The sequence below is a fragment of the Mustela nivalis genome (genome assembly GCF_964662115.1).
Source record: "Mustela nivalis genome assembly, contig: HAP1_SCAFFOLD_2730, whole genome shotgun sequence".
Lineage (NCBI taxonomy): Eukaryota > Metazoa > Chordata > Mammalia > Carnivora > Mustelidae > Mustela > Mustela nivalis.
The window spans coordinates 2,662-29,216 of NW_028133935.1; the positions used below are offsets into that span (position 1 = coordinate 2,662).

At 39.6% G+C, this 26,555-nt stretch overlaps 1 protein-coding gene across 1 annotated transcript; it reads left to right on the forward strand.

The window, feature by feature from the left end:
* HAO1 (hydroxyacid oxidase 1) lies at window positions 1-26,555 on the forward strand. The gene is made up of 6 exons (XM_082751222.1): window positions 1-268; window positions 8,233-8,408; window positions 17,417-17,508; window positions 23,326-23,484; window positions 23,595-23,664; window positions 25,802-26,555. The coding sequence occupies exons 1-6, from the start codon at window positions 36-38 to the stop codon at window positions 25,870-25,872; spliced, it is 801 nt and encodes a 266-aa protein (XP_082607348.1). The 5' UTR covers window positions 1-35; the 3' UTR covers window positions 25,873-26,555.

Genomic DNA, 26,555 nt, shown 5'->3' on the forward strand with positions numbered 1-26,555 from the left:
TTTCTTCCACAGCCTGCAGGTCACTGGGAACTGGAATGATGCTGAGTTCCTGGTCCACCTCCTCAATTGAAGAAGTGGCAGATGCCAGTCCTGAGGCCCTTCGCTGGCTACAACTTTACATCTACAAGGACCGGGAGGTCACCAAGCAGCTAGTGCAGCGGGCGGAGCGGAAGGGCTACAAGGCCATATTTTTGACGGTGGACACTCCTTACTTGGGGAACCGCTTTGACGATGTGCGTAATAGGTTTAAGCTGCCACCTCAACTCAGGTAACTATGGGTCTCTGATCACTGGGCCCCTGAGCTGGTCTTCTAATTCTCTTCCCTCTTGTCATGTACCAGCTCCAAAGGGATTTTCCCCCCAGTTTCCACATGGGTGCCATAGGGAATTAGACCTTCACAAAACATGGGTCTGGAAGTATGGTTGGCAGGGATCTTGCTGAGGAATGATAGGCTCTGGGTTCTAGAGGTAAGTGCATTTCTTTGCCTGTTGAAATCAAAGAGCCACCACAATTATTTTTAATTGTATTTGGAACAACCGTGTCTAGGAAGATTTAAAAAAACTAAAAGAATGGAGACAAAAAAAAGCCACATATTTGATCCCCTATCTCCTACTTCTTTCAGCAATATTCCGCTTTCACCATGGTTAATCCATGGGTCAGAATTCATTCATTCACTCATTCACTCACTTATCTTGGTGTATCTAATAATGCCAAATGGAACTGTGATGCTTTTGTCAGGTCATTCAGCCTGTACATTAACAAGGAATTGTCCTTTTTCCTGTAATATTTTAAGACTAGAATTATCTTGTGTCAAAACTAGGAACTCATGGAGTTTACTGAGAAAGACTTTCACTTCCCTATTTTTTTCGCCTCTCTTTTTGTCTTCCCCCAGGACCCCTCAAAAAAAAAAAAAAAAAAAAACAAACCCTTTTGAGTTTTTTCATATGAGTATTTGACTAATAACTTTCAGGGATAAAACTATTTGAATAAGAGTCAAGATCTTAGTTTTAATGAAGGACATTCTGATGACGGGATTTCAAAGCATCCATCAGAATGTGTGAAATGATAAAGGTTACCTTTCTTGGATCCTGGATCTCATTTTACAAAGGGCCATTGCTTACTCTGTCTATATAAAAAAAGATCCAAAAGATTTCAAAACCAAATCAGCATTCCATAGAAGGGAAAGAAGGTGGTTAGAAAGTAGGAATTCCACAGATATTATAGAATGACATGTATTTCAACCACCGCATAAGTCCATATACAGTCTTATCTGAGTATCATAGATTGACGATATGCTCTGTGGTGTATACACCTGCTTGAGTATAAACGATTGTGCATGAAATCTTGCCCTTGAACCATATATAAATTAGCCGTGAGAGGCGACCTCTGGGATACTTCCAGGTGGGTTTTGGATATTATTTGTGTATATGGTACCTTTAGTAACCCAATGACAAAAGAGAAAGCACTCTCCTTGACAGAGCTGTCAATCACCCCGTTCCATGATCCCAGACACTGGGTTACCCAAACACTCTTGTCTTTCTCAGAGAAGAGGAGCATAAACAAAAGTCCTGACATATTCCTACTTCTTGCCAAATTCACCAGAACTAGATGGCTTCAAATTTCCCTAATATGAAATCTGTATTCACCTTATTTCTCTACTTTGGTAACTTACTTATTAAACTTTCTAAAATAATTAGTTTCTCACTATTCACACTTCTGACAGGAAACATTCTTCATGATTTCCCCTTTGGGCATTTGAAAGAGAATTTGCTATTCCTTTTCCTCCTCCTCTCCCTACTACGGCTACTGACAACAACAATAACAAAGAATATGGTAGGGTTTTTTTTTTTTTTTTTTTTTTTTTTTTGCGGCTTAAAAAGCACTTTCTTGTTCTGGATAACAAAACGTGTTTCATGGTGGTATCTACTCAGACAGGGGAGATGACACGGTTGTTAATGAATTCTAGCTCATATCACTTGCTTCTCCGGTGCCAGGTCACTCAGTCAGGAGCTGGAAGGTTGGTCTGCTTTTTCCCCCTTTTCCTGTGCTCCTGGGCTCCAGCCCAGATGACGAGAAGGACCATGAGACAAAGACCCTTTTCAGCTGTCGATGTGCTCAGGAGTGGCCATGACTCCCCAGCTTGTCACATCTCCCATCTGAAGATGATCAAATGATGAGCAAACATCCAGGTTACGGGGAACACAGGAAACACCCCACGGCCTGGTGCCCCGGGCCCCTGGAGTGCACAGTGGCCCTGTTTGTCCTTGTGGGCTTCAGGGCAGGCCAGTGCCCTCTGGTCCCCTCCTCAGCAGCCCATATTCAGCAGCCGAGGGCAGAGAGCACTAATGGGAGACCCAGGCTTCCGCTTGAGGCGACATACAACCAAAAAGCTCATGCGTTACAGCCTGATAGGAAATCAGGTTTTTTTCCGCAACTGACCTGACTCATAGAAGGTGAAGCCGGGCTTTTCAGAAGTGAGGTTTGGCAGGCGGGAGAGGCAGGAAATCCAGAGAAGAATGAGTCTGTGAAGCCGTGGCTCCTTCCAGCCCTAGCTACTTCCTCTGCCTGGAAGGAGGGGGGCGGGGAGGGGGGCGAAGTGGGGGAGGGTCCTGACTCTCGGCGTCCGGGACCAGCCAGAGTTCAGGAGTTCGGTAGTGTCTGCTTGGTCTATATGCAAAACACATGTATGTGTGCATTATGAATGGCACAGAGGTTCCTGTAACTGAGGGGGAGTAAGGGGAATTCTCATCTGCTCTTGCAAGAAGCAAGGAATGAGGCTGGTTCCCGAGACTGCTTTTCTCAGACTTTGAGGGAAAGGCCTTTTTCCTCTCTCTCACTACCCCAGGGAGATGGTTCATTTACCCTGGGTAAAGATTTGGGTCCTTCGTGGAGTACCAGGGCAGCTAAAAGGGGAAAAAAGACATTTCCAGTCATTGACTAAGATCAAGGTAAATCACGACACCTGCCCTTTCAGTGATCAGCCTGCCTATGGCACTATAAGCCCTGAAATGATTCATTAATCATGACAGCCAGAACAGATCATGCAGAAAAAGATAGGATGGACATTGTCTTCCCAGGGTTCTGGTGATAAAAGTGGCCTGTGGAGCTTTCCATGAACAGGCACCCTCACTTCCATCCACTCTTCCCAGCTGCATGGGCTGCCCTATTGTCCTTTCAACAGGTCAGGCTTGCTGGTGTCTAAGAGCCTCAGAACTGACTCCTCCCTCTGCCTTTCATGCCTTTCCTCCAATCCATGCACAACTGACTTCCTCCCTTCCTTTACGCTTTGACATCAAGGATGGATCTACATGTCTTTCTAAGGGGAAACCAATATGAGTGGTAGAGATCAGAATAGAGATACAATATGGGTGGGGACCCTGGGCAGGGGCTGCGGGGAGAGAAAGGTTTGTGAAGGAGAACTGGGTACATGGGCCAACAGCCTCTAAATTGTTTGGTTTAGGAAAACATTCACAATATAACTGTGTTAAACAAAATAGTGACCTCCCAAAGACATTTAGGTCCTACTCCCTGGAACCGATGAATATGTTATTTTACATGGCAAAACTGGCTTTGCGTGTGATTAAGTTAAGGGCCTTGAGATGGGAAGATTGTCCTGGATTATCCCAGTAGGCTTAATGTAATTAAAAGGGTCCTTAGACAAGGGAAGCAGGAGTGTCAAGAGCCAGAGGAGATATGATGATGGAAGCAGAAGTTGGAGGGATATTATCAGGAGTCAGGGCATGTAGGTCTCGACAAGCTGGAAAAGGCAAGGAAATGGATTTTCCCCTAGAGCCTGTGGAAGGAAAAAGAGTTTCAACACCCTGAGCTTAATCCAGGGAGATACATTTCGTACTTTTGACCTCCAGAACTGTAGTATAATAAATCTGTATCATTTTAAAGCCCTCATCTGTGTCATTTTAAAGGTTGTGGTCATTTGTTATAGTGGAAACAGGAAACAAATAAAGTCACAATGTTCCACTAATTTCCTTTACAAGGTAGCTTCTCAATGAGAGCTGGTCTGATTATGATATTTTAACGTTCAAATTCAGCCTCTACCAGTTCACATCCTCCTGTTCTGCTCTAGTTTTTTTTCTTTATTTTATATAACCCTTACGTTCTAACATGTTCCATAGTTATTTATATTTATTGTTTATTTTCTGTCTCCCCCTGCTAGAATGTCAACGCTAGGTGGCCAGGGTTTTTTTTTTTTTTTTATTGTTTTGCCTACCGGTATATCCTAACAATCCAAAACACTGGCGCATAGTAGGTGCTCAAGAAGTAATGTTGAATCAATCGATAAAAATGTACCAGATCATGTGAAATTTATCCAATAAAACATGACTGCTAAAACATTAATCAAGATTTTGAGCTCAAACTTAAAATCCATGCCCTGACCATTTCTTCTAATAGTCCAGCACATTGAGGAAGAAATTAGCAGGGCTATGTGCTCAATATAAGTGTTTCCTAATCAGCATTAAAGACTAGTGGCCCATGCACCAATTTCTGTACGTATTATGAATCTCTCTCTCATATTGTGTTGATGGGCTCTACTGGTTAATGTTTTATATTTTCTTTCACATTATGGAGATGCATAGCTTTGTCTTTAATGTCTTCTCATCCATACTTAGAGCAAATAACATATATTTGTCAATAATATTATTATTAGAGTTACTATTCGTTATTCAATGATGTTTCACTTTCTTTAGTAGTTGTTACTATTCTTATGAGGCTAACTTGACTAAAAGTTAAAATAATTTCTATATAGATTAAAAAGTATATTTGGGAGCCATTCAGGGCACAATGAGTCCCTTACAAAGCCAGTTCTTTTCCTTGCCTTTGGGTCATGAAACAGCTCAGGATTTGGAGCATTAAGTTCCAAGTCATTGTGTTAATATTTTGATGTTGCTCTTTTCCTTCCCCAAGAAATGGAATACTTCGGTTATCAACAGCTACTTTACGTGTTTCTTGTGTAGGTGTCATAATTCGCATAAAAATAGTATTCATGGAGGTTTCCTTCAGAAGCCCTGGTAAAACACTCCATCATGGGTCTCTGTCAAGATATCTGAAAACTTTCTCTTGGTTTCTGGCTTTGAACGACGTTTTAGAGTAACAACAAGGCTTCATTGTGCACTGAAATTTCTGTAAGGCAACATTCATTCAAGTGTTGATCTGCATTTCACCATCCAAGAATAACAACAGTTATTTATATAATTTTATCCATGTTTCTGTTTTTTCCTATCCATTTCGCCCCTCCACCCCGCCCCTGCTGAAACACTGTAGCTTGTTTGGGATGGGGGTGGGGTGCTATGCAGAGTATATACACATACAGATGTTTTTCTTCCCCCTGCCACCAGTCTTGCTATGAGATAGACAGACCGAACCTTTTTCTTATTCACAATATTATTTAAAAGTTTGGAATTTAATATCACTTAATACCATTTCTAGGTAATAGAATAGGTCTTCATAATAAGAATGTGTTTATTGACCAAAAGCGTACCGTAATTCAAATTAAGACAACCACAGAATACCAAAGGCTGTGATAAAATGTACAACCCTAAATGGTTTGATAAAAAGAAATGCCCAAATATTTCAGCTAAAATCCAAACCAAAGCTCCATAAGTGGGTGGGGACCAGTATGACTTTCATGAAATTAGAATTTTCTTAGAATTATCTTTAATGGCCACACGAGTCAATGAAACTATAGGACAAACTCTTCAATCCTTATTGAGAAAACTTTGCAAATGACTTGAGTAGAATTTGGTGGGAAGTGAATTTTCATGCCCTTATGATAATATATGCCACTTGAGGTACACAACCAGCTATTCCAGCTGAAAGTATGTTAAAAACACTAAACCTAGTTTGTATTAAAATAAGTCTTTTAAAAAATAAAAATAATGTGCTTATGTACTTCTAGGTTTATGTAAAAATTGTTATAATCATTGCTCCAAAATCCTTTATATGTTCAAAGGCAGAGCTAGTAGAAGCAAAGAAAGAGCTATGACTAAGCCAGAGATTAATATACAGCTGTACTTTTACCCAAATTGGGGATTGGCTAGCAGGGTAATTTATAATGTGCAGAGAAGAAAGGTGAATCCAGGTCACTGTCATCATTCAAAGACAGCCTTTCAGAGAAATGAAGTTTGCAATTAGATTTGGGTTTCTAAGCAGCTAAGTCACAAGAGTGATGCCATTGTGTATCTAGATGGTCATCCATTCAGTTAGAGATCTGAGGTGCAAGCAGAAAAAAAACTTTGTCCCTAGTTCAAGGAACTGCCAAAATATAGTCAGGATATCAGGATATTAAGCCAAGAGAAAAGATTTCAGATGTAGAGTGAGCCAGTAGTAGAGTCTTAGAAATTGTGGTCTAAGTTGGGTCAACAAAATTAGAGGGAAAAGCAGCAACTCAGTGTGGTTGTGTCTTAGTTTGGGTTCCCTTAGATGGAAATTATGTACCAGTGATTTAAATGCAAGTAGTTCCTTTGGAAGATGAAGGGAATACTGGCAGAGAAGTGGGAAAATGGCGCAAAGAAGAAAGGCAGCAAACAGTAAGCATGTTACCAAGACAGCTTCAGTTGCAGGCAACTGAACCTTAATCCTGATGGGAAATCCTGGAGATGATGTACAGCCTGTCTCAGAGTTAGCCCTCTTGGAATGAGGGAGCTGGGGTATTTATATGCCAAAATCTTTGACACTTCAAGTCTGTTGTGTGGGGGATTACTCAGGCTCCAGGAGCAGGAGAAAGTCACATATTATAGATTCTCCAGAGAAACAGAAACAGTAGGGTACACACAAACACACACATATTTTGAGAGATTGGCTCATGCAATTATGGAGTCTGAGAAGTCCCCAAATCTTCTGTCTATAAGCTAGAGTCCCAGGAAAATAGTGGTGTAGTTCCAGTCTAAACCCTAAGGTCTGAGAACCACGGGAACCAATGATTTAAGTCCTAGTCTGAGTCTGAAGGCAAGAACCAGAGGATGATAGTGTAAGTTCAGGTCTAAATCTGAAGGCTTAACAACCAGTAGGTTCAATGTCCAAGGTCAGGAGATGATGGATGCCCCAGCTTAAGCACAGGGAACAAATTTGTCCTTCCTCCACTTTTTCTTCTTATATTCAGGATCTGAATAGATTGGATGAAGCCCACCCACAAAAATGAGGACTATCATCTTTACTCAGTCTACCAATTAAATCTCATCCAGAAATATCCTCACAGACACACCCAGAAATAATGTTTTATTGGCTATCTAGGCATCCTTTAGTCCAATCAAGTTGGTACATAAATTAACAGTCATATCATAGGCAAAGAGATGAAGATCTTAGTAATTGGATAGCTCAAGCCCTGATCAGGATTGTCTGAAAGATCGGGAAGTTTGAGTCAGCAGGCAGACAGCCTCAGAGAAAACAACCTAAATGGAGGAGGGAAAAGCAACAGTTAACAACTCATCCCTTACAAACACTTCCCACTTCTCCCTGTGCCCACCACCACCATAACAGGAGGGCAGGAGAAAGAGTCTATAGTCACAGCAGACTCAAGGTATTAACTGATGTTACCGCAGGTCCAATCTCCTCTACAATTTTGTGTAAGGACATTGAAAAGTTTCCTGAAGTCAAAAGCAATCACCAAGGTGCAGATGAGATCAGAGCAGAGTGAATGGAATTAAAAGTCCAGAGATCCAGGTTGGAGCTTAAACGCTGGTTTCTTATGTAGGGACACCTTGCTCTGCACTTCTGTTTTTATTTTCTATATAAAATGGGAATCATAAAGTATCAATTTTATTTTCTGAAAGTTTTCTTAAAAATTGTGATAATATTGGTTTATGAAAGTCCTTTGTAAATTGTAATGTAAAATGCAAATATCTGTTGTTATAATGAATATGCATTCCTGGCTTGAAATAGCATCAAATCTATTGTCTATATTCATAGATTGGCTTAAAAAGGTAGAGATGTTGGAATTTGCCCATATATTTCTCCCTGAAACTGATTTATTCTATATAAACATAGCTTAAGACATACAATAAACTTTAAGTGACCAACTAAGTCTACTTGATTGTCACAATTAGCCTGGAATCTTACATGAGAACATGGGAAATAAGAATGCAACCAATCTACAGATGGTTGAGGAACATCTAATTGATTTGAAAAAGGTGATGTTTTATTTTTCTTTGAATGAGTCATTGTAAAATTATCTCTAACTTTGAGAATTTTCTGATTTTATGTATCTGTTTATTTCAGAATGAAAAATTTTGAAACCAATGATTTAGCATTTTCTCCTAAGGAAAATTTTGGAGACAACAGTGGACTTGCTACATATGTCACTAAATCAATAGACCCATCTATCAGCTGGGAGGATATTAAATGGCTGAGGGGGCTGACATCTCTCCCAATTGTTGCAAAAGGCATTTTGAGAGGTTTGTATATTTCTCATACTGATCTTATGATTCTTTGTAGCTACATGATTGTGACATGTTTAAGAGAAAATAATCAGGAACAATTAACATGGAAATCTAAGGAGACATTCCACCTCTCAACTCTCGCTATTGATTTTAGTGAGTAAATAGTTCTTCATTCTTTTTTTTTTTTTTTTTTAAAGATTTTACTTATTTATTTGACAGAGAGAAATCACAAGCAGATGGAGAGGCAGGCAGAGAGAGAGAGAGAGGGAAGCAGGCTCCCTGCTGAGCAGAGAGCCCGATGTGGGACTCGATCCCAGGACCCTGAGATCATGACCTGAGCCGAAAGCAGCGGCTTAACCCACTGAGCCACCCAGGTGCCCTAGTTCTTCATTCTTAGGTAAAACTGAAGAGCTGGGCTTTCATGAAGTAAAAAGTTACCTTCATGGTAACATGGGATGCAGCTGCCTTATCTTGGAGCCATCACGAAATCACAGAGCTTGGCAAGATATGGAAAAAATATTTTGAGTTCTTTGCTTTGTCTGAAAGCTTCCACAAGCTGCTCTCAGATCAAGAAGAAATCCAAGGATGATATTATGACAACCAGACCTGTTTTAAGAGCCTTTTCTATTTTTCTCCTGTCCCCTGCAGGTACCAATGACTAGGACTGCCTTTTTTTTTTTTTAAGATTTTATTTATTTATTTGGCGCGCGCACACACACACACACACACACACACACACACACACAGATCACAAGTAGGCAGAGAGGCAGACAGAGAGAGATGGGGAGAGCCCTTTGCGGGGTTGGATCCCAGGACCTTGAGATCATGACCTGAGCTGAAGGCAGAGGCTTAACCCACTGAGCCATCCAGGTGCCCCTAGGACTGATTTTTGAGGGTGGGAAATCCCATATCACCTCCCCATAAAGAATGGTTGATTATGACATTAAAATCCTCAAATATCAAGTCATGGGTATTAAGAAACTTGACTGCTTCCCCAGCATCCATATGTATTCAAATCCCATGGGGAAGTACCAATGGCTTCAATAATTTGGAGTATAAATGTATTTACCCTAAAAAAGAAAGTGTTTTCTTGCCTTTGAAAACATTTTTTAGTTGATATATAGAAAACTTCATTTATTATTTTAAATGTAACTGTTTAAGGAAGTGGCTCTGAGATGAGAGATTCTGTTAACTTATCTCAGGGTCAACAACTTTTAATCAAAACATTTCATCAGTTTTATTTGAATATGTGAGTCACATGGCTCCTATTTATAAAGCGGTAGGCATGCTACAGGTTTTATCTATTTAATCCTAAAGTATGCAGAAATGAAGTAATAGAAGTAAAAGAATGGGACCAGCAAAGCTTTTAAGTAGTGGAGATATGTTTAAATCCAAAGCTGTCTTAATCTTTGCCGTTAAAAAATATTGTTACATTCTTCCCTGTTGTTCATTGTTCTAGTTCAAAATTTCTGTGAATTATACTTCAAAGAGTGGATCTTGGTGTTAGAGCCACCTTTAAACAGTTTCACTTGCTTGACTAGTATCCATATTGTCATCCGTGATTGTTAGTGTGACTTCCTGTGTCTACCTTCAACTGTAGATACTAAAGAAAACTAACACGAAGTTTCTTCCCCATTCATTCATTCAATCATCCCTTCAGTTATTCACTCGCTCAGGCATTCATTTTGTAAATATTTATCATGTTTAGGGTGTGCTAAAGTTAAAAATAAGATAGTAATTTGAGGTCCTCAGCCAAAAGGAGAGCCCATTCTTGCAGGAGACAGACATATAAACAAGAATTTGGGGGCAATAAGATGTTACAGATGCTACAGACAGATATGCAACTTTAGGGTGGGGTTTAAAATAAGGTATGGACACTTAGTGGGTTAGGGAAGGTTTTATTTCAGAATGAAAGATAATGCTTGAGTTTTGCTTTGTTGTCGAAAGACTCGGAGGGAAATAATGGCAAAATAAAGCAGTTCTGAGTGAAAATTTATGAAACATGTAGACTACAAAAGTTTTGAGAACCACTGAGGCTCTTGATCATGGAATCAACTTAATCAGATTAACATTTTAGAAAAATCAAGCATTGTATAATGAGCCTAATGGATAGAGTTGGCAACGTTGTGGTCAGGGGGACATTTAAGAAATGGTTGCTGCCCAGGCAAGCGATGACTGTGGCTGACATCAAGAAAATGAGAAAGTATGTTCGAATTAGAAAATTAATGCCATTTCAAGTATTGAATTCATTCTCATCATAGTGGGGGCCTGGAGAAAGTCGCTTAAAGCACAAAAGAAGAATGAAGTTTTGGTCTTGGTTCATATTTGCCTAAGTTAAATAAGGAACATATAAAAGAATGAGGTAATTTAATTTTTTTACCCAATTTCTCCATTTAGGATTCCAGTATATACCATTTTCTAGAACTCTGTCCTCTAGGATATGATGAAAATCTATTCAATTAGACTTCACCAACATGTGTTATGTTGTAAAATACTCTGGGTTCTGGGGTCATCTCAGCTAAGATCATCACCTCCACCATTACCTCTTTTTGTTCTTACGCATATGGATCATATGACTTCTTTCTACCTGTTTCATAATGTTTTACACAGAATAGAGTGGCCCAAATGTTAACCGAGTAGAATCCTCAGTGAAAGCTATGAGTCTATTTAATTAGAAAGAGCTCAAAAGCAAGAGAAAGAGAGATAGGGCACTGGGCATTTGAAAGGAAATAACTTATTTATACACGTACAGTTTATATTGTCTAGTTTTTCTGTAACTATTTATTTCATTTATTTAACAAACAAGAATCATCTCCATGACAACAACTACATCAAGTAATGCATAAACTCAATCTTGAAAGGGGGGTGGGTGGAGGCAAGGCCAGTTCTGGGAAATCTGGTTCTCCCTCTTTCACAGATCTTCATCCAGAAGTCACATGGGTGGATGGAGAGTCAGCCATCCTCTTCCATTTTCCTGATCAGAAAGGTAAGAGATTATGTTTGCAGGAACATGAAATCATAGGTAGCTGGAAGGAGCTCAATGAAACATCTTCCCCTTACCAACATTTTAATAATTGCATTTTAACAAATGCAAATTAAGTCCAAGGTATAATCATCTCTTGCTGTGGTTAAACCCTGCCCTTGGAAAACTTCAACACAAACTCCAAATGAATATTTGAGATAGGATTTGTTTTTTGCTAAAACTCATGCTAATAAACAAATGGCTTTATGAACAAAGGCATAATGTTTTTCAGAGTTGTTTTAAAATTTAAAAAATACTTTTAAAACTATTCTGTGGTATTTCCATAGTAGCTTTTTGTTTCTCAAAAACTATAACTAACTCTTTTCCTGTATATGTTTTTTTTTCACGACACTCTCAAAGATATTCACTCAGTGTTTCCAGATTATGCTCAAAACTGCCATGCAGCTAGGATTTAGTTACTAAATTCCTGTGAGATAGCAGAGTCCTGAGTCAAAAGCTCCAAGGGCTTGAGGGTAAATCTTGAGTACTTATATTTCACTTTGGTATTTTCAATTAAAAATAGAAATAATATATCAATAAGATAGCAAACAGTGCTATCCCCTACTGACTATTGTAATTGTCAGTCAACTAATGTATTAACTGGCAAATTAACTTATGTGGAATGTCGTAGGAGTTAACTTTAAGGATTAACGAAAAATATCAAAGATTCATGAACTTTTTGCTAAGTCCAAATATTTGCAGCCTCTTGTTAAGGCTAGGTTGTTTTTCTCTCTGGGTTAAAATAAAACGTAAAACTTTGGACAAGGTTTCGTAGGCAGCTAATGAAAGGGGTTCATATCTGGTCATAAATTATTCTTATTTTGCTTCTCTGGATGCTCATGATCTTATCGTCTGAGCAAACCATTCTGTCATTTCCCCCTTCATTTCCAGCACTGCCTAAAAGAGCCTGGAAAACCACTCAAAATGATAGGAGATAACAAACTGTTGCTTAAGTAGTGCTTACTTCAAATGAAAGGCTTCTTATAATCATAATCCTGACGAAGATGACAATTTATTGTTATAGACAAAACTCCAACAAACTTGCCAAAAGCATCCAGCAAATGAATTTCCTTCACGTACTCATCTTCTGAGTTCATACTTCCTGCACCATCAGATGAAATTAATAGTAACAGTTAATATTGATCTGAGTGTTCAACATGTGTCAGGCTCTTTCTAAACACTCAGTCAACTAATTTAATCCACAAGCCAATCTTCTGTGAATTATTATCCCTTTTTATGGTTTAGGACACCAATGCACAAAGAAATTAAGAAACTTGCCACCTACATTGTAAGCAAGTCTCAGATACAAGATCCAGGTGGCCTGATTTACTAAGCTTAAGCAGCTAATAACTTTTTTCATACCATATAGGATTAGTTTATTGATAATTTTCAATTTCTGAAAACATTGGTTGTAACTACATATATTTTGATTTTTTTTTTTTTTTTACTTTTGACTTGATGTTTGGTATCATGCACACAATTAGACAACCAAAGCAAACCTCCCCAATTCCAAATACATTTTGCATTGTATTAAGGCAAATGTTTTTAGAGGACCATTTCCCCAAACACGTTTTAAATGATAATGTATTGGGCTTCTTGTTCCAGTTGATGGACTGAGTATATATATATATATACACATACCCTCTCATCAAAGCCACGATGCCCCTGAAATTAAAGTATGGAAATACAAAAATACATAAGTCTTATGACAGCAAAGCAATGGAAAATGGGCACACACAGCAGAGAAACTTCACGAAATTTATGAGAGGAACAAAACGTAAGGGAATGTGCTGATAGGAAGAAAGTGCAAAGAAAACTGTCCCTCCAGATACACTCAGAGAGTGCCCTGGAGGAGCTGGGGGAGATTCTGTAATGAATGGTGGGGAGGCGCTGGGCATCTAGTCTGCAGGTGTGACAGAGACGGTGGATGAGAAGTGGAAAGAAAGTCATGGGATTCATGGGAGCTCTGTTTGTAAACTCTTACAATAGCCAACTATCCTGTCTTTCCTCATCCCCTGTGCACCAATGGGCAATGTGGCATAGTAGCTCCATCTTTCTAAAGAAATGAATGGTTGGCTGGGACAACCTAGGGATGGATAACATTTAAAATATGTAATGATGCTGTTCTCAATTCTGACACATGAGGAGCTCATAGTCCAGTAGCCCCTTAGTTAACATTCCTTGTGTTGTCTCACATGGAGCTCCAAGAGTTTCTACTCCAGGGAAAGACTTGGAAAGAATGAAAGTGATTTACAAACAGTCCAGAGTGCCAAAGCAGTGACCCAAATCTTTCTTCCTCAAACATAAGTGGAAAATGTAGCATCATAAGGCATATCTGAAACACTAAAACATAAAAGACCAAGATTAATCTACAGAGAAGCTGATCCCAGAGGAAAGAGATAAAATAAAACAAGAAGAAATAACTTTTTAAAAAATTCCAAATGATAGACTCAGAGAAGCTGAAAGTATACCTAAGTAAGAAGAGTCTTCCATGAAAAGAAAATCAGAGTACGAAAAAACTAGTTCTCAAAGACTAAAAACATGATTTCTGGAGTTAAACATGAAGTTACTGATTTAATAAGAGAGTCAATGACATTTCTCACAATATATAAGAACAACAAGACAAATGGAAAACATGATTAAATGAAACAGAGTCTTGAAGACCCTTGAAAATGTCCAATATTTTAAATATTAAAGATAGGGATTCATAGAAAAAATAAAGGAAAGAGGCAAGGAATAAATTGTTAGACAGTGTCTGAATGCTGGAAACTTAAGCCATTAGACTCAGAAAACAAATCATAATTTATTATATCCCTTGTGAAATTTCAGGGGGGAAAATGGGTATCAAGAGGGAAAACAAAGCAGGTTACTTACAAAGAATGGAGTAAAACTGGCATCAGTCTTCTGGTAGCAACAATGGGAACTAGAAGATGATGGAGCAATGTCTCTAAGGAAAAGGATTTTCAACCTAGAATATTATACGTAATCCAATCACCAAAGACAAAAGAAGTTATTTGGGTGCTCATAGGTTTACCACGCATGGATCCCTTTTTAGGAGCTTACAAAGGAATTAATGTACTATACACAAATGAGAACTTAAACCAAATGTAGTCATAAATTAGACTTCAAGAAATTCAAGTCACAGAGAATAGGAGCAATCCTTAGGACGAAGGTCAGCAGTCAACCTTGAGAGTAACCAGAGCAGGATAGAGTAAGTAGGTAAAGGGTTCAGGAGGGAAGTCTCCAGAAGGAAAAGAAGATGATTTAAACAGGTTAGATAGAATAAATGGAAAGTTTGAAGCATTAGAGGATACTCTTTTTTTAAAAAAAATTATTTATTTATTTATAATAAATATATTTATATATATAAATATATTTATATATATATATAGAGAGAGAGAGAGAGCGCACGCATATGCAAGTGTAGGGGGAGGGGTAGAATGAGGGAGAAAGAGTCTCAAATAGACTCTTCTGCTGAGTGTGAAGCCTCACACAGATCTCAAACATCGGGATCATAACCCAGGCTGAAACCAAGAATTAGTTGCTCAAAAGACTGTACCACCCGGGCCCCATAGAATTTTGAGGATAGTCTTAAGGCTCATGGTAACTGGAGCAAAAGGAGAAAAATGCAATTAGAAATTCAGGAAAATAAAGCTGTGAAATAAAACATGTATGGTCCAAATATGAAACAACATTAAAATTAAAAGTATGAATCAATCAATGGGGTTGGGAAAAAAATATCATCTCTCAACCTCGGTGTGAGGGCCTTTTCCTTCTGGGTGACTCAGAAGTTTCTTGAGACATCTCACAATCTGCACGGCATGCTTGGATTAAAACATGCTTTCCAAAACAGCGTCATGGAAACATTAGATTTTATATTCAATATGAATTAAATATAGAATATCAATCATATATTGAGAATATAACAAAATGCATAACACAACACAAGCTTAGAGGTGAGCAGATAACAAAGTAATTCGTTGGGAAACACTGGCAAGTCATGAAGCAGAGCACCTTTCATATTATTTCATTGTATCTTATGGCTCATCAGAACATTCCTTAAAGGTGAACCCTAACAAGAACAACAAGACAATCATGTGATGTCTAGATCAGCCCTAGCTGCCATAACAAAATGCCTTAGACTGTGTGGCTCACAGAGCAGACATTTATTTTCTCATAGTTGTGGAGGCTGGAAGTCTGAGATAAGGATTCCAGCCTGGTCAGTTTCTGATGTAAGCTCTTCCCTTAGGTTGTGGAGGCCGCCTTTTCCCTGTGTGCTTACATGACCCGTTCTTCGTGTGAACAGGACTGGAGGGAGGTGGTCAGCAAGCTCCCCAATGTTCTCTGATAAGGACCCCCGTGCCCTCATGAAAGCCCAACTCTAATGACGTCATCAAATCCTAATGAATTTTCAAAGGCACCATCTCCAGATACTATCATATTGAAGGTTAGGGTTCTAACATATGAACTTTGGGAGTCACAGACATTCAGTCCCTAAAACATGAGGTTTTTTTACATTTTCATCTACTGTAATTTTAGAAGAAAAATAACAATAACATCATATTTTATTTTAGTTTTTTTTTTTTAAAGAATTAATTTGTTTATTTGACAGAGATCACAGGCAGAGACAGGCAGAGGTCGGGGGAAGCAGGCTCCCTGCTGAGCAGAAAGCCCGATGCCGGGCTCGATCCCAGGACCCCAAGATTATGATCTGAGCTGAGGGCAGAGGCCCAACCCACTGAGCCCCCCAGGAGCCCCAACAGCATCATATTTTAAATGGGAATATTCAAAAACTAACATTCCATAAAACACCACTTAGAAAAAATGGTGTTTTAACATAAAATTTTAAAATACTCAGAATTACAGATCCTTTTTATTATTCTTAGATCTGCCCTTGATTTCCACTGCTTAATTTATGAATGTATACAATATTCTATATCCATCCAGTTACATCTCCCAAATCTGATTTTCACCTCAACCTTAGACCAAGTATTTTTGAGTGTTAAATTTGAGAACCATTGTTACTTTTCTGATTTGGTTAGCGACTCAACAGTTTGCTGTTGGGAGCATGCTGAACATATAAGAGTTTAAAATATACAATATAAAAAATGAGTTGGAAATTGATTTGAGAGAATGTTAATCTGTTTTATTTTTTAAATTTACGTTTTAAAAGATATTATTTATTTGAAAGAATGGGAGGGAGAGAGACAGAGGAAGAGGGAAAAGCAGACTCTGATGAGCAGGAAGCCCGATGTAGGACTTGATTTCAAGACCCTAAAATCCTGACCCGAGTTGAAGGCAGACACTTAACTGCCTTAGCCACCCAGGAGCCCCTAATCTATTTAAAAACTGTATTTTCAGAAGTTGTTATATTTTGAAGCATGATTAGAGACATAGCATATAATTTTATTTTTGTATACTTTTGTACATTTTTATATACTTCATTGGGCAAAATACACTTAATTATAGAATAAGATAAGACAAGATAAGATAATTAGTGAAGATACTACTTTGTATTAAAGAATGTTTTTGGAAAAGACTTGTTCCCTCCATGTTACATTTCAGGTGCTTGCCACTTATGTATTCTTTAATGCTATCCAAATTACAGAGGAATAATTTTGCTAAATGCTAAATGGTATGATCTTATTAAAAATAATAAAATTACTTAGCAGGAGTGCTTTCTTGTGAGAATAAATTAATTTTAACTGCATGTCAATTGGCTGTCTATTGAAAATTTTATCTCATGATTCTCATGAGATTTTATCTCATGATTTTATCTCATTAATTTTATCTCATGGTCATTATATGTGCTAACATTTTGGCCATGGAAACTGTCACTACTCTTCTTGACCTGAGCACTACTGTATTTCTATGCTAAAGGTTCTGAGCAAGGTGTAGATGTGTGAACTCAGGCTCTCTTTGACTGGGACCTTTCACCTTCTAAACCCAAGCCTTCTGTTAAGTTGCCTTTTTCATACAATGGCTGTCTTGCTCTTTCCAGGTGATGATGCCCGGGAGGCAGTTAAACATGGCTTGAATGGGATCTTGGTGTCGAATCACGGGGCTCGACAACTTGATGGGGTGCCGGCCACTGTGAGTTTCAGCAAATGCTGAGATTTCCCTTTGGAATTCTCGTTTCCATCGCAGTTTCTCCATGTCTGACTCTTTTCTGAGTATTTTGGGTATGGAACACTCAAGGTAAAATGTGTGCAAATAGATGAGATCTTGTATTTTAAATTTAGTGACATATATCTACCTGAAGTAGATCATTAAATCATGCAATACTTTTATTTGTAAACTTTATAAAAGTCACTGTTAAAAAAGAAATCCTTTGTGGACAGATATAAAAGTAAACCGAACTGTCTTGAAGAGCTGTGGGACTGAGTTAAAACTGTGAAGGAGCAATTAGCTCCACGAGGGTTATCAGATGTTAGCAGAGTCATTCAGTCATAGTTATTATATGGGTGGCTATTATATTATATGGGTGGCTTTAATTGTGATGACCAACGAATTTATTCAAACAACTGGAAGTACAGGAGGACAAATAATTTTGTCAAGTAGTAGTGGATTCCTCCTTCACTGAACCAGCAGGTTGATTTAGAAAAATCTGTAGACCAGGTGTGTGGGCCTTAGGACAAACTAACCGACTATAGGGAAATATTGGATGTTGTCCATATTTGTACTCACGGTTCTTCCTAAAACACTAATGGCAGGAATGAACCTCACCTTTGCATGCTGTAGGATCACAGAGTCAAGAATCAAATCATAAAACTGAGCGTTTCCAGTCCTTTCCAATTCAGCTTTCCTTGTAGAGACCCATCTTCTTCAGTGATATGGAATGTTGCCTGCAGGTAAAGGAGAATGAAGACCTCCTCTGGTCAGGGAGGAGAAGTTGGTCACAGCTCAAGGCTCATTGGCAGACTTGTGCCTTTCCTGTATATGAAGACATAGACTTAGTGTGCCGGCCAAATTAAGTGTGTTTTCTTAAAAATAGAATCTAAATCTACTGAAATCAAATCTAACAAGATTTTAAGGGGAAAATATCTAAATGGTGTGGTTTATTTCCCTCTGGCTGAGGGGTTATGGAAACTTCTCTAAAAGGACTTTTTGAGCTGTGGTCCCGGAGACTGTTTTAAAAAAAACAATGACACTCCCGTTTGCATGCTGTGCGAAGAGAGGAGATGTTTGCTTGGGGTTCGTCTCATACTTAGAAGACATTTGAGGCCCACGATGGTGAGAGAAATGTGTGATTAGATTTGGCTCACAGTGAAGCTGCCTTTCTCCCAGTGTGTAGGTTTTGAGATGAGGAACGAACAGTTACAAATTAAGCTCATGTCAATGTCCTTACATTCAAGGTCATAATGTGGACAAAATTGCTATTAAAGAGGGTCGTCTGGCTGGCTCAGTGGGCAAGGTGTGTGATTCTTGAGTTGGGGTCATGCATTCAAGCCCTGTGCTGGGTGTAGAGCTTACATGGGGGGAAAAAAAAGTTTGCTTTTGAAGTAACTTGAGAACAAAATGACAGTATTTTCAAATTGATTTTCAAAATCCATAGTTTTGGAACGTCTCAAACTGGAATCTAAAGACAGAGTCTCTGGAGTCTTTGAACCCTAGAAGTATTTTTTTTTAAAGATTTTATTTACTTATTTGACAGAGAGAAGGACAGCAAGAGAGGGAACACAAACAGGGAAAGTGGAAGAGGGGGAAGCAGGCTTCCCACCGAGTGGAGAGCCCCATGTGGGGATGGACTCCATGGTCTTGGTCTCAGGACCATGACTTGACCAAAAGGCAGATGACTGAGCCAACCAGGCGCCCTGGAAGGTTGTTTTTTGTTTGTTTTGTTTTTTTAATGTTTTCATTTTTGTTTTGATTCTAACTGGGACTAAACTTTGTTAAATTTAAAAATATGACATTCTTTTCTAGTGAAAATGTTCAACTATAAACATTTTCGTAGATTAATATTTGGGTTGCTCAGGCAATGGTTTCCAAAATTGAGTCCTTGGACACATTCTATGAGATCTTAAGAGATTTTATTATTATTATTGTTATTTAAAGATTTTATTTACTTATTTATTTGACAGACAAAGATCACAAGTAGGCAGAGAGAGGGCGAAGCAGACTTCCTGCAGCCCAATGAGGGGCTTGATCCCAGGGCCCTGGTATCATGACCTGAGCTGAAGGCAGAGGCTTAACCTACTGAGCCACCCAGGTGCCCCTATTATTATTTTTTTAAGAGACAGAGAGAGTGAGAGTAACTGGGAGTGGGCAGGAGGCAAAGGGCAAGGGAATGAAACTTAAGCAGGCTCATGCCCAGTCTGGAGCCCAATGTGGGGCTCAATCTCATGACGGGAGATCATGACCTGAGCCAAAATCAAGAGTCAGACACCCAACCCATTGAGCCACCCAGGTGACCTTATTTTTCCTTTTAAAAGGGGTTCATGCAATTCTACCTTTGAAAAGCACTTGATATATCCATTAGCTTTTGCCAGGTAACAAACCACTCTGAAATTTGCTGGCCCAAACTAAATAGTTCTTTATTCATGTCACAATTTTGTGAGTTGCAATTTGGGATGAAACTTGCTAGAAAGTTCTTCTGGTCTTGGCTGGGCTCACTCAAATGCATGTGGTCAGTTGTTGGGATGACTAGGACAGGCTGGTGTGGGGTGACTTCAGCAGGGACAGTTCTGCATTGTCTCACATCTGGAACATTAGGTAGGCTGGTTCTCACAAGATGGCAGGTTTCCTAGAAGGAAAGTGTAAAATTGCAAGGCCTCTTGAGATTGAGGCTTAGAAAATGCACACTGTAGCTTCTTTCTGTTCTGTTCTCTCTACGTTCTCTTGGTGACGGCAGGTCGCAAGTGTAGTTTAGTTGCGAAGGATGGGAAATAGACTCATTTCTCTAGCCTCATTTCTCTTCTCTCTGGAAGAGCAGAAATATCCTGTTACAAAGAAATGAAGATAGGGAGGGAAATAATTGCAGCCATTCTTGCAATTGTGAACAATCAGGCAAGCCTATAGGAACCAGTAATTTTCTAAGTGTGCTTAGTAGAAACCCCATCCAAGGGTGCCTGGCAAAGGATGATGGGTAGAGAGTCAGGGGAGGATTTCTGGACAGCATCCTGAACTCTGGCTCTTTTTGCTTTTAACTAAAACAGCTCTGGCTTTATCTGCTTTTGTCTATGTTCAATTAGTTTGGTTTGAAACCTTTTTTTCTTTTTTTTTTTCCTTTTTAGAAATAGAACAGAGAGCTGGTCAGGAGGGGGCAGAGGAAGAGGGAGAGAGAATCTTAAGCAGACACAGGGTATAATCTCACCACCCTGAGATCAGGGCCTGAGTCAAAATCAAAAGTCAGACACTTAACTGATTGAGCTACCCAAGCACCCCACTTTGGTTTGAGACCCTTAAAGTGTTCCTTGCCCAAAACATGAGAAATTGGGAGTATAGGATGGATGTTTTGGGAAGATAGAAAGGTGGGTACTCCCTGTGAGTATTTTTTGGGACAGGGAACATCCTGGAAGAATGTGACTTGAGCAGCAATGGAGAAAAGTCTCCTTGTGAGTCACAACCCCATGGGATTCTTGTTGGCTCCCTTAGACCATTTGGCATCGTGGCTTGAATATACAGGGTCTTCAAAAGTCAGTGAATGGATGGATGGATGCGTTAGTCAGTATATCAGGATCTTAATGTATTTTCCTATAGATTAACCCCATGGGAGGTGAGCTCACAATTAGTTGTATCAAGAATCATGAAGCGAAGAAAAGTCAAAATGAATGGTCTCTCAAATGTCTAGCAAGCTGGAAAAAAGAAATGTAATAGTTGTAAAATAGTGGATTCATCTGCTGTATTTATTTATTTAATCTCCTCCGGTCAGAATTATTCTCTGAAATACACACCCGGTGAAACTGCAGCTACAGAAAGAAAAAGGAGGAGGATAGAAGTGCTCAGCAATGGTTAGAACAGCCTGGTCCACGACACACAAAACACTTCTCTAGGTTCCATTTTATAGCCCAGAATTCACATTTTAAGTGTCCTTATTAGTTTCCTTTTAGGCCAGGTTGGGCATTAGAAATAACGTAAACAGACTTGATTTGCGTGACTTTGAAAATGTGTATTGAACCCGAGCTAGCTAATATTTTTCTTTGGTTTTGGTTTCAAATCGGGAAATATGCTTAATTATAGCTTGCATCATCTCTTGGAAATTGTAGCATTTATATGTTGATGTAACTTGCCTGACTGTAAAAGGAGGACTATGTATAGGTAAAGGGACATATGTAAATGGATCCAGAGCATGTTTGGCAAGGCAGAAAAGCCAAAAGGAAAAGGGGAAAATCACATTAACTGCCAAACACTTAGGGGCTGCGTGCCAAAAGTTGCCTTCACTTCCTCCAAATCTGTGGCCGGGTTTGGTCTTCAGCCTTTTACATAAAACTCTCTTTAAGTTGAGCCTCTACAATTTTGGGGGAGAAGCGGGAAAGCCTTTGAGTGGTTTCGGCACAATTATGTCTAGAAAAAAATCTCACTTGAATGCATGGTCGCTTCTTCAGCGTGTATTTTAAATGGAGATTGGACTTAATTTTATACTCAAATATTTGGGAATGAATGTAGGTAATTTCTACAGATTTTGACCTACAGTTCACCTTGTCAATTGTTTCCATTCTCAAGGGCAAAGATTCACACAAAAGAGACAACTGTATCAGCTATTAGCTATTAACTGTATTAGCTATTAGCCAACTCTATTAGCTATTGCCATGTGGTGCCATGAAAGGACAGACTCCAAACTCGGTGATTTAAATCAACAGTTATTTAGTCCCGTGAAACTTTGTGTCAGCTGGCCGGGACAGGGAGTGCGGGGGGCGTAGTCTGCTGATCTGGTCTTGGTACTGGTTAGGTGGCTGTGCTCCAAGTTTCGTGTCCAGCTGGGCTTAGCTGGGCTAGCTCTGCTTCCTGAATTCCAGAGTATTTATTCTGGGGCCCAAGCTAAAGGGGAAGCAGTGCCCAGGGGGTGCTCCTCTCATGGCAAGTGGCACAGGTGCCAGAGAAATTTTAGGTGCGTGAGGTCATTTAAGGTCTATGCCCAGAAATGGCACTCTGCCACCTCTGCTCACATGTTACTGGCCAAACTAAGTTGCAAGGCCAAGGCCAATGTCAAGGAGCAGGCAAGTACACTCTGTTTCCTTTAGCAGGAAACACTGCAAAGTTACCTTGGAAAAAGGGGTGGTTTCCGAGTGGTGTGAAGGATCAGGAACCATATTTGCCATCCACCAAATCCACCCCCATGAGTCTCTTGTACTCTCTGGTGCTGATACAAGCCCATCATCAATTGTCAGTCAAGACGAGAACCTTGAAGGTGCCTGTGGTCATGTCCTTTTAAAGCAAGAAAAATATTTTCATAGGGAGTTCTCTAATGTAGGGCTGGATGCAAAAGATGTTGGTCGGGGAAATCAGAGAGTTTTTCATTGTTAGCCCTGCTCGCATTTTCACACACCATTGCTTCCACTCGCAATTAAGTATTAATTTTAACAATTGATTTGCAAGGGTAAATCATGTACAGAATAATTTATATGAGCAAGATACCTCTATGCATTTTATAAAACATAGTTATAAAATGTCATTACATGCATTAAAATTTTGTTTGTATTTTTAAAAATCATGATTTTTGAATTTGAACATCAGGAAAGGGGAAAAAAAAAGCCTTGAACTTCAAAATAAAAATAATAAATTTAGTTGGTGTTTTAGGTACTGACATTTTCACTCCTTTTCTTCCAGGAGGGAATAATTGTACTGTTGACTGCAAACCTGTTTCGCTTCTTTCACGCTAAACCCTCGTCAGATGGTCAATGGCCGTGGGGGTTGAGCTGGGTAACACTTCAACCAGCATAGCCTCACTTGATTGACCTCTCCTATCTGCAGATTGATGTTTTGCCAGAAATCGTGGAGGCTGTGGAAGGGAAGGTGGAAGTCTTCCTGGATGGGGGTGTTCGGAAAGGCACTGATGTTCTGAAAGCTCTAGCCCTGGGAGCCAAGGCTGTGTTTGTAGGGAGACCAATCATCTGGGGCTTGGCTTCCCAGGTAATTAGAGGACAATGAAATAAACATATAAAATGGAACAACAGTGAGATAAATACATGAATCAAGTCAAACCGACTTACCCCAAATATCTGTATCTTTTATTTGCTTAGGGAGAGAAAGGTGTTCAAGATGTCCTTGAGATACTTAAGGACGAATTCCGATTGGCCATGGCTCTGAGTGGTAAGACTTGTTATTCTTCTTCCCAACTTTCTTTTCTTCTTACGGGCTCCTTGGTGGAGAGCAGTAAACATGAAGAGGAAGAAGATGGAGTCATTTGGGCTGTAATGAAGTTGGAAGTTGGCACCGTGTTTACAACTCTAGGGCAGAGCACTCTCTAGACAAAAGGAGTCCGTAGCCAGTAACAGTTGCCTTGCCTCTATTTTTGACTGTCTCATCAAGGCCGTGTGGGTGAGTGTGAGTACGTGAAGGGCAAACGCTATCCATTATTCCTCCTCATCTCACCTGAACAAAAAATCTAACTGGCTAGTCAACACCTCCACGAGGCAGTCCAAATGAGACCGCTACCTTTTCCTATTAAACCAGTTCCAGGGCTCCTGGGTGGCTCAATCATTAGGCAACTGCCTTTGGCTCCGATCATAATCCCATGGTCCTGGGATCAAGCCCCACTTCAGGTTCCCTGATCAGTGGGAAGCATGCTTCTCCCTCTCCCACTCCCCTGCTTGTGTTCCCTGTTTCGCTGTCTCTCTGTCAAATAAATGAATAAAATCTTAAAAAAAAAAATCTTAAAAAAATCTTTAAAAAAATCTTAAAATTTTTTAAAGATTTTTAAAAATTTTTTAAGATTTTTAAGAATCTTAAAAAAAAAAAAAAAAAAGCCTGTTCCATCTGCAGACCCCCCAGTGGAGACGGTTCATGTTAGTACCCTTGTTTCAAAAATCTTGAGTCACTTTTGACTTCTCATTTCCCTCACACCCCCACATTGACAGGAGTTCTACTCACGTTGACAGGAGGTCTGTCTGCAAAATGTGATCAGAACCTGACCTCACTCATTGCTGCGACGGTTTCTCTGTGTTTCTTCCCAATCAGAGCCTCTCTCCCATGGGGCATTGCCAGTCTGTGTGTCCACCTTGCCTCCCTCTTCCTCCCAGCCTGTTCTGATCACAGAGGTCAGAATAAACTCTTCCAACATGAATTCAGATCATGCCACCATTCTGATAAGAACCCTCCAATGGCTCTTGGTTTGTTTACTCACTGTAAATGCCCACGTCCTCACCATGGCCTACAAGATCTTTATGCGGCTTGACCTCTGTCACCTCTCTGACTTCAACTCCTACTACTGTCACCCGTGCTTATTCTGCCCAGGCCACATTTTCCTCCCACTCCTCCCTGACTATGGCGGCCATGTTTCAGTCTGACGTCTTTTGCTCTGGCTATCCCACTGGCTATCCCATCTGTCTGGATGCTCTTCCCCCAGATGTCTACAAGGCTGACACCCTTCACATCTTCACTGAACTCGTATTTTCTCAAAGGGTACCATCCTGCCCACCTTATTTAAAATGGAAGTCCATGCCCCACCCATTCCCTCAGCTTCTAGTTTTCTCTCCCTGTGACTCATTCTTCTCCCATAGCACCCATCGCCTATACATTGACTATCATATGATCTACTTTTCAAATTACTTGCATTATATATCCTCTTTTCCTCTGGAGAATATAAGAAGCATGAGGCAGGGATCTTCATCTGTTGTCTTCAATGCAGTATTCCCAGTGTTCAGAGCAGCACCCTGCACACAAATAGTATTTGCTGGAGAAATGAGTAAGAAAAAAGCATCATTATTACTAGTGACTGCTTTGAATTTAACTCCGAACGGACCTCTCAATGCAGAGAATGCCTCTGAGCCAATTACCCACTTCTGAAGGTAATGAGGGTTTCCTTTTCTATGATCCATTTCACCCAGAAGGTCCTCGTAGATAGAATTCCCGAGATCAATGGTCTACAGCTACTGTGCCGAGCCTGTGTGGACACAGGCACAGGGAGAGAAGAACGCCATTCTGTGAATCCTCACTATGCATTTTAATTTGCTACAGACATATCCTAAAAGAGAGCTTTCAGCCGCTGACTCTCTATTAAATGTGGCAGAAAGAATATACTCTTTGTGTTAATAAAAATATGTGCCAGTCATTTTGTGTTAAGGACTGTTTAGGTAATAAAAGTGGTCTCATGCCACATAAGATTTGGCAAGCTTACCTTAAATCATAAACCTTACATTTGTCAAGTTTTACATTCCTTGGGAAAACGATTACCTGCCTGATTATTATTGCATTCATTTCATATTAAATGTATGCATTATTTTTTCAGGGTGCCAGAATGTGAAAGTCATCGACAAGACATTGGTGAGGAAAAATCCTCCGGCCGTTTCCAAGATCTGACAGTGCACAATATTTTCCCATCTGTATTATTTTTTTTTTCGGCATGTATTACTTGACAAAGAGACACTGTGCGGAGAGTGACCACAGTCTGCAATGCCCCACTTCAACACAAAGGGTGTCGTTCTTCTCCAACAAAATAGCAATCCCTTTGAGCTCATTGCTTTTGACTTTTCAATGGGTGTCCTAGGAACCTTTTAGAAAGAAATGAACTTGCATCCTGGAAATATATTAACTGTTAAAAAAGAAAACATTGGACATGTGTTTAGACAACGTCATCCCCTGGCAGGCTAAAGTGCTGAAAAACAAAAGGTAGCCTTTGGTAAAAGGAGAGGTGGCTACCCCTGAGGTAAAAAGATAATGATCTCACTTGTTTATTAACCTGCATTGTGTTTGGATATCTTAAAGCACTTACTCAATGGTAAGTTCAGGTTCAAAAGATTGGACCTGCCTAGAGAAACGGGCGATTCAGATTCCCAACACTGAGGAGCCAGCTCTTGATAGACTTGGGATGAGCTGGTGGAAATTGCTGATTTTCTAGGCACTTTTTAACACCATGACTTACACTACTTCCAATCTACAAAAATGTAGATTTCTGTCCCCATCTTTTGTGTCTGTATCTATCCCCATATTTTATGATACGTGTATTACTTCTTAATCAGAAACAAATAAAGCATTTTTGAGAA